A 17,150-nucleotide genomic window follows, 5' to 3' on the forward strand; every position below is an offset into this window, starting at 1 on the left:
CCCCAACTCACGGCAATCCTTCTGCATTACCCTCCCAAGTGCTGGGATTACAAGCATGTGTTGCCGTGCCTAGAAGCAAAAGATTTTTTTAAAAAATGAGCATCATATGTGACTTGTTAGCAGGCCCTGGTGGTACACACCTGTAATCCCACTCTCGGGATGGTGAAGCATGTGGATTGCCATGAGTTTGGGGCCAGCTTGAAATAAACAGCTCAAGTCTACACTGGACTACAGAATGAGATACGGGTTTTTAAAAAGCAAATAAAAAGTGAGTTTTTGAATGAACTGTAGTGTGTCCACAAATTAAGTGTTATGCAGCTATAGCCAGTTGTGAAGAAAACTTCCATATGCTGCTGTGGAATGATGCCAGAGTATACTTACCATTAAGCAAGGAAAGCAAGTTATGAAAGAATGTATATAGTAAGCTACCAGTTATCAGTTGAACTGCATCCTCCCGCCCCAGTTTTATGTTTGAAGTCCCAACTCTTGTACTTAAAAACGTCCAAACAGGAAATTTGGTCCTAAAAGTTGATTGAGTTAAAATGAGGTCCTTGGTGGTAACCAAATCTGACTGGTGCCCATATGAGAAGAGGCAGTTGGACACAGAGGGCCCCTGGCTGTGCGGGTACACGGGGAACAGACTGAGGACACAGCGAGCAGGCTTTGTGCAAGCCCGAGAGAGCGGCCCCAAGGTAGGCTGGGCGGGCACATCGATCTTAGCCGCGTAGCCTACACGGTTGTGAGAAAGTACATTTCTGTGAAACTGTACACTATCACTTACCTAAGAAAGCAGAGAACGTCAGAGAATAATTTACTGTGTAGACACGTGCAAAATACTGAAGGGAAGTAAAGCCCAAGCCAAGTAAACACTGGTTCTAGGGAGAAGGGACAGAGACCAGTATGAATGAAAACTAGACTTCCTTACATGTGCAGGGCTTTTTTTTAGTTGACTTTAGCCATGTAAATGTTTTACTTTGAAACAAAATTAAAATTAGGAAAAAGTACTGTCCCTAAAAATTGGAAGCAGAATGAAACATTTTCGGTGTCAGCTGATAGCTCAACTTCACTAAAGAGTTTTTCTTTTTTTTTTTTTTTTAAGTTTTTAAAAAAATTTTATTTAAGGAGAAAAAGAAAAAAAAAAAACAGAAAAAGAGTACAAGTAATACAGAATTTCAAAAAAAATAAACAGTAGGAAATCACTAGTTATAGATTACATATTGTCATCTTAGAAATAGTTGTTCAAGTTACAAAATTAAAGCATATAAAATGGACATTCAAACAATAAACTGCAAACAGTTTGGTTCAATGATCCAACAAAAACTCAGTAATATGGTTATCTATCTTATACACTTAAATACACATGCAGTTATATCCTTTAGAGCATTTTCTTTTCCTCTCTTTTTTTACAATGACAATTACACATTTTGGGTTTTATTACTCCCACAGTTCTTATTACTTTTCTTTTTGAAGAGAATAAAACTAAATGTGACATAACAAAACAGAGTCAGTCAAATCAAAAGGGTGTGCATAGTCCATAATGTAAAAACAGAATACAAGGTGATCAACAATAGTTACCATAATGCCTCTTGCTATCTTAAAAAGAATCGCCTATATCAATTTGTTAAAGTTTTGGATAGCTGACTCCTAATTATTTTTTTTGAAAATTGTGTCAATATAAATAGCAAAAAGCAGTATACATTTCCCTAAAACTCTTAAATTGGTTGAAATAAATGTCATTTCATTGTGTTGATATTAATTTTTTTTTTATTTAAGGAGAAAAGAAAAAAAAACAGTGAAAGGGTACAAGTTATACAGACTTACAGAAGAAAAAAATGAACAGTAGGAAATCATTAGTTAATGGATTACATATTGCCATCTTAGAAATAATTGTTCAAGATACTAAAGAGTTTTTCAAACCTGGAAACTTGAGTGCTGTACGGTGGTACCTCGGTTCACAAACGTGATTCTTCCCACCTTGGTCACAAATGAAGTTGGATGAGAGAGGAGTACAGCTCAGGTTGTGAAGCAGTTCAGTAGCAGAGTCAGGATTTGAACCCAAGGTATCTGGAGGCCACGTGTTTCTCTTTGTGGCTCATCTGTGAACTGTACTGTAAGTTGGCTATTGGCTTTCACATCCACTGACCAAACCAGCCTTTCCCCAGCTTTTCCACGGAGCATCGGCATCTGTTCCATGAGAAACTGTTTAGTGGAAAATTATGTGTGTAGATATTATTTATACTGAGAACTTCTTAGAATTTTATGTTAAATTTGTATCGCCTATCACCAAGAGGAACATTCATCTTGTAGCAGTTTAAAATTATTTTTGCATGGAATGTGGGGTTTTGTTTTTATAAGATACCTATAAATATCTCAAGGAACACACCGTTCTGTGCCATGTCTGTACCCTTGAATCTCATCCTCTGTTTCACAGTGTTAGTTTCTCCTAAATCTCGTGTGCCGTCACCCAGATGATCTTTCCTCGTGTGTACTGGGAGCTGTTCACACCCAAAGCGCTGTGCCGGGGGCTTGCTTTCACTTCAGTCACTGCTGCCAAGGCCCTCCTGCAGGCTTGGCTCCAGCCGCTCCCAGGTGGACATCCTGGCCATCCACGGCTAGGCGTAGTTTCCTCTGTGTTGCCTAGTTTTGAGCTTCTGCGTCCCTTCTCTCTGAGAGGCCCCTCTGCTAAGCCCCCTCAGCTAGAACAGCTCTCAGGTGATTGAGATTCTGCCTGGACATGTTTCTGTGGATCCCATCCTAAACACTGCTGCCGGCCAGATAACCCATCTCCTCCGTCCACAGAGTGTTAGGAGTACTGAAACTATTTACCTCCAGCAGGAGCTCCTCCAAGACCATACCCTGTGTGGTTTTTGATCCCACACCTACCCTGTCATTACCTGGCACATAGCAGTTTCTTCAGAAATATTTGAATGAGTTTTACTTTCTGAAAATATTTTTACAAGCGGGTTTTATGTTGGCCTAAAGTCTGGTTCCCTCCAACATTACCACACTGAATATATTTCATTCCTTTTGTTCGTAAGTCTTTCTGGTATCCCAGCACAGTATTTGAGTTTCCCCGAAGTGTTTTCCATGTGAAACTTTTCATTTTTAAATTAGCATAGGACATTATTGCTCAGTGGCTGGTAGGGCACTCAGAGTTGAATCTAATACTGCATTCTGAAAATTACTAAAGCAGTTTTTTTGGAAAACAAAAAGATCAGTTTTTGGTAAGCCTTTGACCCCCCCCCCCCCGCCCCTTGCTCTCTTTGTGCCTATTAGAACCCATCTATCTTATTTTGACCCGTTCGTTTAATCTGGCTCAGTTCATCTGCTGTATGAATCAGTTGAGCCAGCTTTGTGTTACCTTGTGTTTGACATACATGTGTATTTTTGCTTCACCTACTTTAGTTAGCAAAAAAAGCCTCCTGGAGCATTTCAGTAGGTAACTCACACCGGGTTAGTCTTGGGTCATCATGATACAGCCTTGGCATAGATATCTCATAGGTTTGTCCAGCTGTATAGCATTTAATCCAATTTTTTTATTTGTCTAACACTTACCTTGGCAAATGCTTTGTGGAAATAGAGCTACTGTGCAGTTTATAAGTTGAGTTTTACTTCATTTTTCCTCTGGCTTCTGTGTTACTGTACTCACCAGTGGCTCAAATGCCCACTATTTTAAAGAGAATAACTGATTGTAATATTTCCTGGCAAAATTATCTAAAGTTTATACAGTAGTCACTGTATAAAGTTAATCACTAGCCTAAAGTTAACCAGAAATTAACCAGAAGTTAAAGTTTCAACCTTGTACATGATCTTAGCTCTTTCTCAGAGTTTTAATCCATCTTCTCAGGTTTGTAAAGGTGGCAAAAAGAAGAAAAGAAAGGGAAAGAAAAGTGTTGAGAAACGTTTGTATGGAGAAAGAGAAATTGCGTCTAAGAAGCCCCTCCTGAGTCCTATTCCTGAGCTTCCCGAGGTCTCGGAGGTGCCGTTCGCAGGCATCAGAAGACTGCATGCAGGTATCTCGTGCTCTCGGTCACATCTTCTCTCTTTGCTTCGCCCTCTTTGTTGTTCTTTAATTCTTTCTTCCCTTGTTGCATTGACTCTGTGAGTGCATAAATAAGAGTAGCAGTGCTTCTTAATTATAAAAAGTGTAAGTCAAGGATGCTATAGATAGTCTGTAACTTTTAGGTAGCCTGAACTCTTCAGAATCTGATGAAGACTGGGTCATTCTAAAACAACGTAGGATTTTTTTTTTTTCCTTAAACAGCATAGGATCTTCAACCCTAGCAGACTCCCACCCCCATTTTTAAATATTTTATTTTGAGACAGGGTCTTGTTAAGTCACCAAATTGTCTACGCTGGGCTTGAACTTTCAGTCTCCTCCTGCCTCAGCCTCCAAGAGTCCTACAATTACAGGAATGTACCACTTTGGCCAGCCTGCCTACCTGCCTGCCTTCTCCATTTTCTTACTTCCTTACCTTCTTTCTCCCTGGCTGCCTTCCACTACCTTTTTCTAGTATATCGGATTTTATGAAAAATGTATTAACATCAGTCTTTTAAGCCATAAAGAGCCAGCTGACATATTCATTGGTTGGTTTCAAGTGGCCTGTAACTTATGTTAATCTCTAAACATGATTTTTAAATATTCTAGTCATAGATGTATTTTCAGATTAAAACACTGGTTTTTTTAGACTTTTGGCTCCATTTGCTCTGCTTTGGTTTAATTTAAAGAATTTATAAACTCATTTGACTAGCCCCTAAAAATACTGTGTGTTATCTGAGATAATCAGAGAGATAGCCTCAAAGACTACTGAGAATGAAAAGTCCTAAGGTCATTTAGGACACGTCACCTGCCAGTCTTGCCAGTGGTCTTTCTCGCCTTCCGTGCAGGGCCCAGAACCCATGTGAGGTGGTGTCACTTTCCGGGGCTGCAGTCTAGGCGGAGGCTGGGACAGTGTGGCAGGCAGGGCTCTGAGATTAGAAAGGAGCTCCTGTTTGCTCAGGGCACCCAGATTTTCTCTTCGAATTTCAAGGCAAACCTTGGAAGAGCAGCTTGAGAAGCACACTGCTGCCCAGTGTTTGGAATTTATTTTCAGGGAATGGGAATGGTGGCCGCCTCGTGCTAGCAGCCCGTGCCCATACCACCGCGTGGGAAGTGTGTGGCTACCGGGAGCAGGGTGAGGCCCGTGGTCTGTGTGCTGTGTCAGGCTGTGTGTCAAGTGCCTGTCTTCCTAACCTGAGGCCCTGGGGAAGAGCTAAGGGAGGAAGAGGACCACGATAGGGACAAGCACATGTAACACTTGCAGGCTTGCAATGTTTGAAAGCTTAAAACCCCATACGATAGGACACAATTACATGCAGAATACCTGTTTGTTTAGCAAACTTAAGATTGTTTCCATGGTTACTTTTTAATGACACTTAAATTTATTTACATGCCCATAGATGATTTCAGCTCAACTGGCAAATGGGGAGAAGCGGATTTGCTTAAAATCCCAAAAAGGAATCCCTTGCTTTGGAACGCGGATCTGCATTCGCAGCAAGGCCTCAATGGAACCGATGCCTCTAAACTCTGCTGCTCACATGTGACACGTTCGTCACTGCCCATGGCCTCCTGTCACGAAGATTCAGACACAAACATGGACACCGGCGACAGCACAGCTATTCCACAGGCGGAAATCGAGCGGCAGTCCGAAAGCGAACTCGCAGCCGAGATGGAGACAGCAAGCAGTCCTGCTTCCTGTGCTGCTGCGTCCAGAGAGCACGACGGGTCAGATAACGGGAGACCTGGCTCTACCTCGCAGTGCCTGGAAGCCGCTGTCGCTGGTCCAAATGCGGAAGGGCTTTGCCAGGTCTCGAAGGCCACAGAAGATACAGACCTAAAGTCGGAGGAACAGAGCGACTTCTTAGAGGGCACAGAGGGAAAACCACAGTGTAATTCCGTGTGTGGTTCAAAGAAAGAACCGGACTGTTTAGAAGATGTCGTCACCAGAAACAGAAAAGAATCTGCAAGCCACAGCCAGGACGTGGACAGTCGGCTTGCGGAAAGCGGGAGCGTGACAGGTCGTAGAGAAAGGAAACAAAGGTGCCGCTCTCTGTGCCACGCTGATGACAACATCTGCTCAGAGCAGAATGGGCACTGCAGTCCTCCCTGCGGCGGGAGCGGCTCGGCAGGCGTTAGTCTCGGGAATTGTGAACTGTACAGAGATTTATCCGACGCCATTGAGCAAGCCTTTCAGAGAGCCGGCAGTGACACCAAGGTGCGGCGGAGCACGAGGCTGCAGAAAGATTCGGAAACCCAGGGGCTGGTGTGGCTGTCGCTGCCGCTTCCTCCGGCTTCCCAGAAGACCAAGAGGAGAGCGAGCTGCTCGCTGGATAGCAGGGAATTGGAGAGTCTGCCCCTTAGGAAAGAGACCGGGTGCTCCACTCAGAGCACAGGCACCGAGGGGGAAGCCAGCAGCCAGGGCCCGGCCTCCTCTCGTTTGCCCAGTAAGAGGAGGAAGAGCTTCTGTGCCTCCGCGCTCTCCAGTGCCTGCAGCAGCGCTGGACCAGCCCTGGCCCCAGCCCTGGCCCAGAGAGGCTTCCCCCAGAAGGAGGAGGAGGAGGAGGAGGAGGCAGCCCAGAGCTCACCAGGGTCTGGTCCAGGCGGCAAGCAGAGCAGTGCTGACACCCCGGAGCCTTGGGCCGGGAGGTAACCTCAGCCCCCTCCTGTCTCCCCTCCTCCGTCCTCAGTTCAGCTGCCCTGCTCGCAAGTTTCAAATAAAGTCAGCTGTGGTTTTCAGTAGAAACAAGTAGATTTCTTCATCATTCCACAATCAGACATTCTCTTAAATGCATTCTCCCCCAAAATGGTAAATGCTTTTATTAGTATTTTGCTTCAAGTTGTTTTTATACTCAAAACATGTCTCTGAATTTTTGTTCTCTGTAAGTTACATATTTAGCCCTGAATGTAAAGATTTTGCTGTAAAAAATAGCCTTTAGAATTGGCTGGTTCTATCTCAATAAACTACTTTTGCAGCAGATAATTTGATAGAAATAGTGGAACTTCATGAAAATGAAAACAGTATAAATTGAACACTTAAAATGATGTGATATATGTGTGTGTTACTTTACAGCAGGGCAAAAATGGTTAAAATTCTTTAACAAAAATGAAAATTACAAAGCTTATTTTGTGTGGGTTAAATGTCAAGGAAGCTTTCATGACTGTTGTTCTCAAATGAAAGTTTTGCTTTAATTGTCAAAATAAATGTGAAATTTCAGAAAATTCTTTGGATAACTGGAATAATTAATGTGAAAACACTGTTGTGTCAGGTTTGTTCTGTTTTGTTGAATTGGAGGTGGGAGAGAGGTGTTTGTTGAAAGTCGAGCAGTTTAGTCTTTTTAAAGACTGGATTCCCAAATTAGTCACAGGTGATTTGGGATTGAATTCATGATTTCCCATAGAAGTAATTTTGAAAGGCAAAATGGGCACTGGAAAAATCAGTTTACTAACAAGTAGCAGTGGTTGTTGGTCACTGATTTCTTTTCCCACAGTGTTTCCCAGCAGCTCTTACCTTTTCCTCGAATGCTACCGGGGACCATCAACTTGTCCCAGTTTCTCTCGTCATGCTTTTGCAATATTTCCCACGGCTGTTTTAGTGACAGCAGCTTGAAAACCAAAATTGCTGTCTACCTGGAATTTGCGAACCCATATAAATCATCGTATCATTAAATAATTGTCTCTGAAATCCTTTAAATCATTAAGCTCTCCCTGGCCAGGATAGCAGAAACATGGTAACAAATAGAGCGCCTATAAATAACACGACAGGGAAGAGAGCCCCTGCCGAGTGGCCCATTTCCCCTTGTAGAGACTATTTGTTACCTCCGCGGCACCGGCGGGTCTGGGACTCCTGCTGCTAAGACTGATGTATTTTACATTAACACTCAAAGTGATCCCCAATTTCTTTTGCTCAAGGGTGGATTGTGTAAAATTTCTTTTATCTTGCCATGTAAATTATTTATGGACTTTCCCCCTCATTTAAGAGTTGGTATGGTGGCCAAATCATTAGCACTGAAAACAAACTTTTTTAAGAAAAGAACCAATTATCTTAGGAGACTTAGTTTTGATAGTTTTAAAAGAAAAACTTCAGAAACCTAAGTCTTAAAGGATGTGAAGTTCTACAATTTTTAAATTTCTCCTTTGTTTACTATGAAAGGTAAAAACTTGTTATTTGGACCCCTTTCTCCTTAACGATGACAATAAATCCACTAAGCTGTATTTGACTTAAATATTTCACAGTTTGTTTGTTTATTTCTCAAAAAGTGCTAATGAAGATGAAGAAACCATTCTGACCTGTGCTTTTTTGCGTGGTTTTTTCTAATGTAAACTTGTTCTCATTTTCTGACACCCCCAGTTAAAACTACGAACACACTTTATAATCCTGTTGGTTTCAGGGTGTTTTACTATAAATATCTGATTGGCATCTGTAAGTATCAAATGGATAGTTTTCCTGAAAAAGAAGTCTGAAAAGTGAAAATTTAGACAAGTTTTTCCTATCAAGTCTCATGTATGTTAAAAGATTTATAAAGCTCGTTTCTGGATTTGATCGTGATCACTTGCAGCTTCTTCACGGTTTTCATTAATAGTTAAACGTTTGGCTTCAAAATACTCTTTTTCCCTGCCTTTCGTTTTTTATTGCTGTACCCAACCCTGGACCCCTCGCCGGTCTCCTGCTTCCGCCCACCGCTCCCCTCCTGCAGTTCCCGGTGGGCTCCAGTAGGTGGCAGCACGACATCTGCAGTTTCCTTCACTACGCCTGTCCTGAAAGCCAGGCAGCTCCCACGGCTGTTTCCTGAGCCTCGCTTTACTTTCACTCATTTTTATTACAGAAATAATAGATGTCCTTTGAAAAGGGCAGAGAGCTATACAGAATTAAAAAGTGGAAACCTTAACCACTACTTTTCCCTCCACCACACACACACTGCGCAGGCTCACTTCCCCAAGGGTTTGTGTGCATGAACCCTGCTCGCAAGGCATTTTTCCTTCCTTCCCTGTTGCACACGAGTACGCTTTCTTCGTGTGCTCACGGGATCACCGCATGTGCTATTCTGCAACTTGGCTTGCTTACTCTGTGAGATACCACGAGTATCCTTCCACGGAACGGACGGTCTAAGGGCCGTTTTGAGTCTTTTTTGGCTGTGTACAGAATTGGGTACTTTGGACTTCCGTAATCTAGGTACCCATCTCCTTAGTACTGGATGTGAATTGGCTCCAGCCTTTGTTCCTGAAAATTAGGCCACATTGGACTCATGTGAAAAGGTCTCAGAAAGAGAACTTTGTAATTAAAATGGATATCAGGTTCTCCAAACTTTGCAGTTTCCTTCACTTCCTCCTCTTGCTGCTTTGCTTAAAGCTGTCTCTTTCCTCACTTTCCCTGGAGCTCCAGAACTGAGTGCGAGGCGTGGAGCTGGCAGAACAAGGAGAGAATGATTGATAGTGCCTGATTCATGCTTTAGATGGAAAGAGCTATTTTTAAAGTCAAATGTTTTGGTGTAAAATAACTTACAGTAGAATATACCCTTTAAGCATACAGTTTGAATTTTAGCAAATTTACGCAGTAATGAAACTATGATGGTAGTCAAGGAATAGACTGTTCCCACCAGGCCAGTCAACCCCTCTCCCAAGTCCGGCCCTTCACAGCTGCTGATCTGGTTTCTGTTGTTACAGTTCTGCTTTTTCCAGAATGTTACAGAAATGGGATTATGCAGTATGTATCCTTTTGTGTCTGGTTTTTTAAGCTTTTGTTTTTTAATGCTTTTGGGATTCTTTCATGTTGCATGTTGTAAGTAGATGATACCTGTTTATTAATGGGTAGTAGTTCACTTTTAGATGTACCACTATTTATCCATTCATCACTCTGGATATTGGGATTTGTTTATATCTGTTTTGGCTATTGCAAATAAAGCTGCTATAAATGTTCACATACGGTTTTTCATTTGTTTACAGATGTTTTATCTTGGATAAATAGAGATGGGTACCTAGGGCATGTAACTGGTATGTTTACTTTTTTAAGAAACTGCAGGCCCGCTGCTTTGGCACATACCTGTGACCTCAGTACTCTGGGAGGCTGAGGCAGGAGAATAGAAAGTTCAAGTCCAGTATGGGCTGTTTAGAGAGTCAGTGAGATCCTGCCTTAGATTAAAAATTTTGAATGGGTCATTGTGAAAACCCTGGGTTCAAGAATCTCAGGAAGTAAGAAAAGTGGGAAAGAAAAGGAAAAAATACCTACCAGTCTTTACTACAATGGCTACACCACTTTGTGTTCCTGCCATGCACACATTGTTTGCTTTGTGTTTCACCAGGAACGTGGTGGTGTTGGTCTGCTTTCATTTTAGCCATCCTGTGACATGTGTGGTAGTGTTTCATTGTGATTTTGATTTATGTTAGTTTTTGTGTGTCATGTAAGATGGGGCGGAGTTTTTGTTCTTAATGGAAATTACTCAGCACCCTGTTAAAAAGCGTAAAAATTCTTCATTAAATTATGTTGGCATTTATGTCCATTCTTAGTATCACATCATTTTAAAGTTTTTAAACTTTTACTCTGAATTTGTATCATAGTTTATGATTAAAATTCTTGGGAAGGTATTACGGGGCCGGGAGGGTGGAGTGCAAAAACTAACTAACCAAATCTGTCAATTAAACCCAGACCTAAACTACCTTCTGGGGTGGAGAAGCCAAGTCAGTACTGAAAAGCTCTCAGAGATACAGCAAGGAAAGCAGCTTCCCCGGGGTGCTCGTATGCTCTGTCCTATCTGCCACACACTGGTTTACTACAGTCAGTGATACAGAATTGTGACTCTGTGGCTCTGTAGCATTTGTTTGCTGGGAAGTCTTTTTCTGTTTTCAACTCTGTACTCTAAACTGCTATAAGAAATTTGCGATACATTAAGAATCAAATTAAGTTTGCTAAAAATGTATACCCAGTTCACAAATTAAAGATTTTCTAAATTATGGTTTGGTTTAGTGTAAGACATTGCCAGTCCATGCTCAGAACCCTTAGCATTTGAGAATTCACCTCAGATAGGCAAAGTATGGCTTTATGACTACGTTTGCCAGGCATATACTTAACTGCCTGGTACCAAGCATTCACTTCTAAGTGCCAGTCACCATCATCAGAATACAGGGCATGTTTATAAAGGGACACCAGGAATTGTCATCATTTCAGGTGGCATCAGCTTCAGATCAGGCAAGGTTCCTTTTTTTACTAAGAGGTGACACTTGAACAAGTTCACTGGTAGGAGTTTTGGAGGAGTAGAATCCAAGGTATAAGAGCTGTTTCAAATGCCCTTTTGGTACCACTCACTGAGATGAGGCTGTAGATGTAGGCTGGCTTCATCCTATGTGTTTTAAATTTTTTTTCCATTAAGGATAAGCTTAAGTTAGAAACTAGACTATAGGTTGTGAATGGTACATAACATTTCAAATAAATGTCTCAAATGCTTATGCATTTCTGTTTCTTGTAGGTCTCTTTATAGTATGTCTGAAGCTTGGACTCTAGGTTTGAAATCTTAGATCAAGTGAGTGGAATTGGTGTTATGTTACAATAACTGCGTAACAAAAAATAAGATTTTGTCTTAAATTTATTACATAGCTTTGATTTGGCTTTGCAGTGTACTAATTGCTAATACACTGTAGCCTAACAATTTCAAGTTGTCTAATTACATGGATGTGTTCATCTCTGTATATTCTTGGATGCTTTTGTGTTTTTAAATGAAACTGACAAAGACTACAAATAATACCTTAAATAAGAAATGAGTACTGCCATTCAGTGGACATGTATTTTTATTACACATCTTCAACCAAGATCATACTTAATCTGGTTATGACCTGGAAGATTTATTAGAAAAGATTTTGGAAATTTTTAGGAAATTAGGATTCAAATTTTTTTGGACCAGCTTCTACTTTTTGATACTTTAAGCATTATTCACATGAAAATAGAAACTAAATGAGTGTACAGTAAAGAAAAGTCCAAGTCAGAATTTTGTAAGTGATGGTTGGAATTTCAATAGTCAGATAATTTTCTCATTTGTTGAAAGCACAGAACCCAACTAAACAGTTTATGGGTTGTGATAAAAGTGGTTTCCAGGAGTGCAAACAGCTGGCATTTTGGACCTAGATGTGATAGAACACTCAAATTATGTAGACGTTTTGAAGTTCCAAATTCATAAGTGTGTGTGAATTTTAAGCTCTTTATTTTTTATTTTTGGTTCAGGGATTGAAGTCACAACCTTGAACTTGCTAGGTAGGCACTTAGGCCACTGAGCTAAGCCTCTGGCCCAAGCTCTTTAATTTAAAGCCAACTATTATATCTGCTTACCACTTCTAACATTTTATTTTTATGTCCATATTCACACACTTAAAATTTACTTTTAAAAAATTCTTTAAAAAAGTTTCACTTTGATAATGTTTCATAATCTTACTGATTTGATAGTAGCACTTCGGTTTTTGCCATTTAAATTCAAACTACATTTCCACTATTCTGATATCTAGGGTTCTTGTTGGTAAATGAAATAAATGCTAGTTTATCAGTTTAGGCACATGAAATAACTCCTAAGTAGCATCAGGCATTTGCAAAAATAGATCTTCCAAATGTCTGCTTTGAAGAGTGGAATATTATTTTCAGTACAAAACTGATGTCAGACAGTTGAAAGTTTATATAGAAAATGAGTAAAAATTTCTTAGTTCAAGTAAGTTGTTCTCAGATGCCAGGTTCCACATAAAATATGCGATTTTTATACCTAACTGAAAAAATACAATGTGTCCAGTTCTAATTGTTCATAACAAAGCCATGATCCAAGGCAACCATACTTGTCTTTTCTTGTTTTATACATAAATTGGGAATGAAGATTTCAGAAACACATATTCCCTAACTCCAACCTGAAAAACCTGGTGTTAGTCTTGGGTGATTTCCAGTGACCCTCTGCCTCCCTTCTTCCTGCCCCCTGTGTAGATTTGGAACCGGGCAGCCATTTTTGTTTTTGGAAGGGAAAGGAGACAGATATAATGAATGACTTTTATTGTGCAATATTTCAAACTCTCTTGAATGCATTCGAATGGGATGGAAACTGTTCTGCCCTATGTCACAGCCAAAACAAACAAAACATATTCCCTAAACCTGGATGTGTGTTTCTCTCAAACTGGCAGCAGAATTCAGCTCTCAAACAAGAATTCGGTTTGACAATTTTTAGCCCTTGTTCAACGAAATATTAGGATAGGTCACAGCCAAAGCAAATACCGTGGGGAAAAATTAATGTACTTATTTACAGCTTGCAGGTGGCACTTTTTTCTTAAAAGTTGGAGATTTGTCTTCAAGAATTGCATTTGTGGTAATACTTTTAAATAGACTACTCTTTTTGCCAGTATTTTAGAAGTGAATTCTGATAAAGGTAAATAATTTCTACAGAGGTCCCTGAAGAGTGATAAATGGTTGAATTTAAGTATTTAAACATTTAGAGGCCACTAAGAAGCTGAGAATTCTAGGAATATCAGACCTAGCACATAAGCACTAAAATCCCCTTGATAAAAGCCTTCTATGCCCCCCACCCCAAGAATCCACTCTAGAAAATCAATGGCTCCTTTATGATACAGCCTTCAACATTACCAGCTCCAGCGAATCCCACTTCGGTTGTTAAGTACCCCCCCCACTTGCATCTATGGGGGAGAAAGTATTCTACAAGATCAGGATCATTCATTTTGTAATGCACCATAACCCGGGCAAGATTATGTACATTATTAATCACAATGATAAGCTTTGAATTTATGGTATAGGTACCTGTGAACAGTGGGCTCTTGGTTTATACCTTAACCAAGGCATGGCGGAAACAAATTTGTAAACCAGGCAATCTGTCCCTCATAGTGGTCGCGAAGACTTCAACCGGGTCCTGCCTTTAAAATATAAAATCCTAACTCTGATCAAATGTTTTGATGTACAGTGTCAAGCACTTGCGTGAGTTGAAGTAAGCCACTGGGTTAATTCCACCAGCTTCTAACTTTCCACGTGATGAGTTTTTCTTGGTGGCGTAGAGAAACAAAGGCAGAAAAGGAAAAAAAGCCTTCAGGGCAGGCCAAGAAGTAGGGCAGAAGACTTCAATATCCCTCTGAGGCAGACAAAGAAGCTGTGGGCTTTTATTAGGTTTGATAGGGGGTGGAGTTTGAAGGGGCGGGCAGAATGACGTATTGATAGCTGATTGGGGGAATGCTGGCATGCCGCAAGTTGAATTCTGGGTTTGGAAGAAGAATGCGGAAGTATTGAAGGGACTCCAGGGCCTGGCGCCATATTAGGCAGGGGCCACGCTACGTTTCACACGGGTACAACCCATCACCGTGGAACAAGTAGGACACGTGAAACACTGCCCTCATCTTGTGCTCCACTTACAAACACTGTACCTTGAGGCCAAGATTTCTACTTGCCGAGCCCTGTAAAGTCCAAATCTCTGCCTACAAACTAGCCTGCTTGGTGTGTTGTGGACCAACAAATCATTGTAGGGAGTGGCTATCTAGGAGCTATGGTTTGTCAGGAGTGGGCGAGTGGGTGTTGCTGAGGCCCCTGCACGGTGGAAATGCCGGGTCTGAGATTCACAACGTGGGGGGAAGGGTAGTAGAAATGTCTGGGATCAAAGTGGGACTTTATTATTTCAACTGTAAAATGTAGCTTTAAGTTCTTTGTAACCCAACTTAAATGTCTGGATGTATAGAGATCTTTTGAGTGACTTGGGAACAATTGAAACACTGGTTGTCCATAGTCTAGTCTTTTTGTTTACTTACTTAAATAAACTTATTTTTTAATTCCAAACTAACTGAATTCCAATCAGACTAGAGCCTTTCCTCAGTTTCTCCTGTGGCTTCCCTTCCTTCAGGGAATCGACTCCCTTAGGTGAGGCTGGGTCCTCTTTCTCTGTTTTAACACACACATTAGTAAGACATAGAAAACATCCTTCCGTCTAAGACATCGTGTGTCCTCGTATAGCTCTGGGAGTGGAGAGTGAGGTTACGCTGTTTTCTTAAGACACAAGACAACCAGAGAAAAGGGATCCGGGCAGCTGTCAAACGTGGAAAGGGTTGGAGACCTGATGCTCGGCTGCCTCCTCTTCCATCTTCTGGCACCCAGGTCCTTCCCGAAGTCAGGCCTCGGGATGGGTTGGGGTTCCCTTAAGCTTTGTTGAGGAGCTGCTGAAATCAATGGCTATATTGTCATTAAAGTCTCTCCAAAATACTCAGAGGTTGCACCTATTAAAATTAACCGACTGGTGAGTGTTGATTTACCTTTTCTTCCCTCTAATATTTATATTTTGGAGAGTGGGGGGATCAGGAGCAGAGGAAAACTAGAAGAATCTCTGTTTAAATGAGAAGTCAGGACTGCTGCATTCACCAGGGTACTAATTCTTTGAGCAGAAGCATTCTCAGCTGATTCCTAAAATATGTGCCCAGCATCCTGCAGCCGTCCTATAAATGTCCAGGTGGATTTATATCCTGTGCTTCTCCGAGAGGAGAAAACAGTCCTAGGCATCTCCCAAACACTTTGGGGGCAAGTGTCCTTTTGACATTTTCCTGCCTTTTCCCCTCCTGCTTGGCCATTGTGAGCAAAGAGCCTCCTTACCACGGGGCCAAAAGCTGTAACAATATTAAGATGTTTTCCTCAACCTTGTCCCCAGAAAGATACGCTGTTTCCAAAAGATTGTTCTCCCCTGGGCATTACATCATGAATTGATTCAGTTCTTGGAGGAAGAAATTGGACAAAATATAATAGATTACCTCCTGGGGAAACATACTTAGGTTGTTAAGTATTCCCGCCAGAAAAGGAAGAAACTGTGTATATATTACTCGCTGTCCACATTTAACCTTTCACCTTATTGCAGCTGAACGGGGAGCCTTTTTTTGTAAAGGTTTTTGTTTTAGTGGGGGTCAGAGAGAACATTTCTCCTTTATTTTTTTAAGGAAGACAAGTATTCTTTGTGTTTGCCATTACCCATGCTTCCTCAGCCCACAGCTGGGGCATGCCACCCACCCAGGAGCAGGTAGGGTGAGCAGCCACCCAGAGTGTCCTTTCCATGCACAAACCTCCCTCCCAGGGGTAGCAGGAAGGAGAATAGAGCCCTGGAGTACAGGTGGGTGCTCGATGGATTATAATTTTCCTGGAGGGGTTTTTAGCCTCTGGGCCATTGTGCCCAACAGAATGGAAGGTGACACTTGTCGAGCATTTGGAAAGTATCACCATGGTCGTGCAGACAGTGTGACCTTGTGAGCCCCATCGGGCTCCTAAGAGGAGGATTGGGTTTCTTCTTTCTTGGGAACCAGTTCTCAGGGAAGGTTGTTAATGATTGATGAAATTACTCCCATCCAATAAATGGTGTAGCAAGAAATGTGGGAGCTCGTTTCCTTTCCAAGTTCACAAGCCGGCGAGGAGAAGGGACAGGGTAGTGTTGGCTGTGGACCTCTGCTGGCCCCAGATGGTGGTGACTTGGAATGTGGCGTGGATGGAGGGGCCCTGGGACCTAAGGGGCTGGGAATGACAGCAAGCCTTTCATCACCCAGTGCCGGGAGGGACTGGAAACTTGTTGCGTTCAGTGCCTCGTTAGCGGTTCACAGCATAGGACCAGGGAGCGAGTTGGCGGCTTCCCTAGCGGGCCTGCAGGGAACTGGGCGGGCAGGGCCTGCTTCTTTTGCTGAGCATGTCAGCAAATCCCAGTCATTGTCTCCTCTCATAAATCTCCAGGCAGGAGATTAGCACAGGCTCCCCAGAGCACTGCTCTATAGCTCTGTGTTCCTTTATCCTGGTTAAAGCCCACCAGTGGATCCAGCCAGGCCCCACTCGACCTCCTCAACCTCCGAGGTATATGCTGGAGGGGTGTCCAAAGCCCCTATTGGGCTCTGGTGAGAACACATGGGACCGCTCTGCAATTTTGGCAACTTGCTCTAATGTGTGTTCATCTCGAAAAATTTTAAAATGGGAAGTCCCTAGTCTCAGTTATCTCATCTGTAAAATGGGAACCTTCCCAGTACCCGCTTTCTGTGAGATTACTGTTACCAGCCACTTAGACTCACATGCCCAGGATGGTTTGCTTGCCACTGACCCAATCTCAAGGCCATTTATTGTGATGAAAAAGGAAACAGGAATTAT

At 42.0% G+C, this 17,150-nt stretch overlaps 1 protein-coding gene across 10 annotated transcripts in view; it reads left to right on the forward strand.

Moving 5' to 3' along the window:
- Cdca2 (cell division cycle associated 2) overlaps window positions 1-9,954 on the forward strand; it is a 43,514-nt gene extending 33,560 nt beyond the window's left edge. For all 10 annotated transcript variants that reach the window (XM_063234893.1, XM_063234891.1, XM_063234892.1 and 7 more), the window contains 2 exons: window positions 3,848-4,013; window positions 5,440-9,954. In XM_063234893.1, coding sequence (XP_063090963.1) covers window positions 3,848-4,013; window positions 5,440-6,689 — 1,416 coding nt within the window. In that variant the 3' untranslated portion in view covers window positions 6,690-9,954. The remainder of the gene's footprint in view (window positions 1-3,847; window positions 4,014-5,439) is intronic.
- Window positions 9,955-17,150: the final 7,196 nt, after the last annotated feature.

This window comes from Cavia porcellus, unplaced genomic scaffold (assembly GCF_034190915.1).
Source record: "Cavia porcellus strain 051 isolate PalLab524CR breed Dunkin Hartley unplaced genomic scaffold, mCavPor4.1 scaffold_24, whole genome shotgun sequence".
In the NCBI taxonomy this organism is placed as follows: Eukaryota; Metazoa; Chordata; class Mammalia; order Rodentia; family Caviidae; genus Cavia; species Cavia porcellus.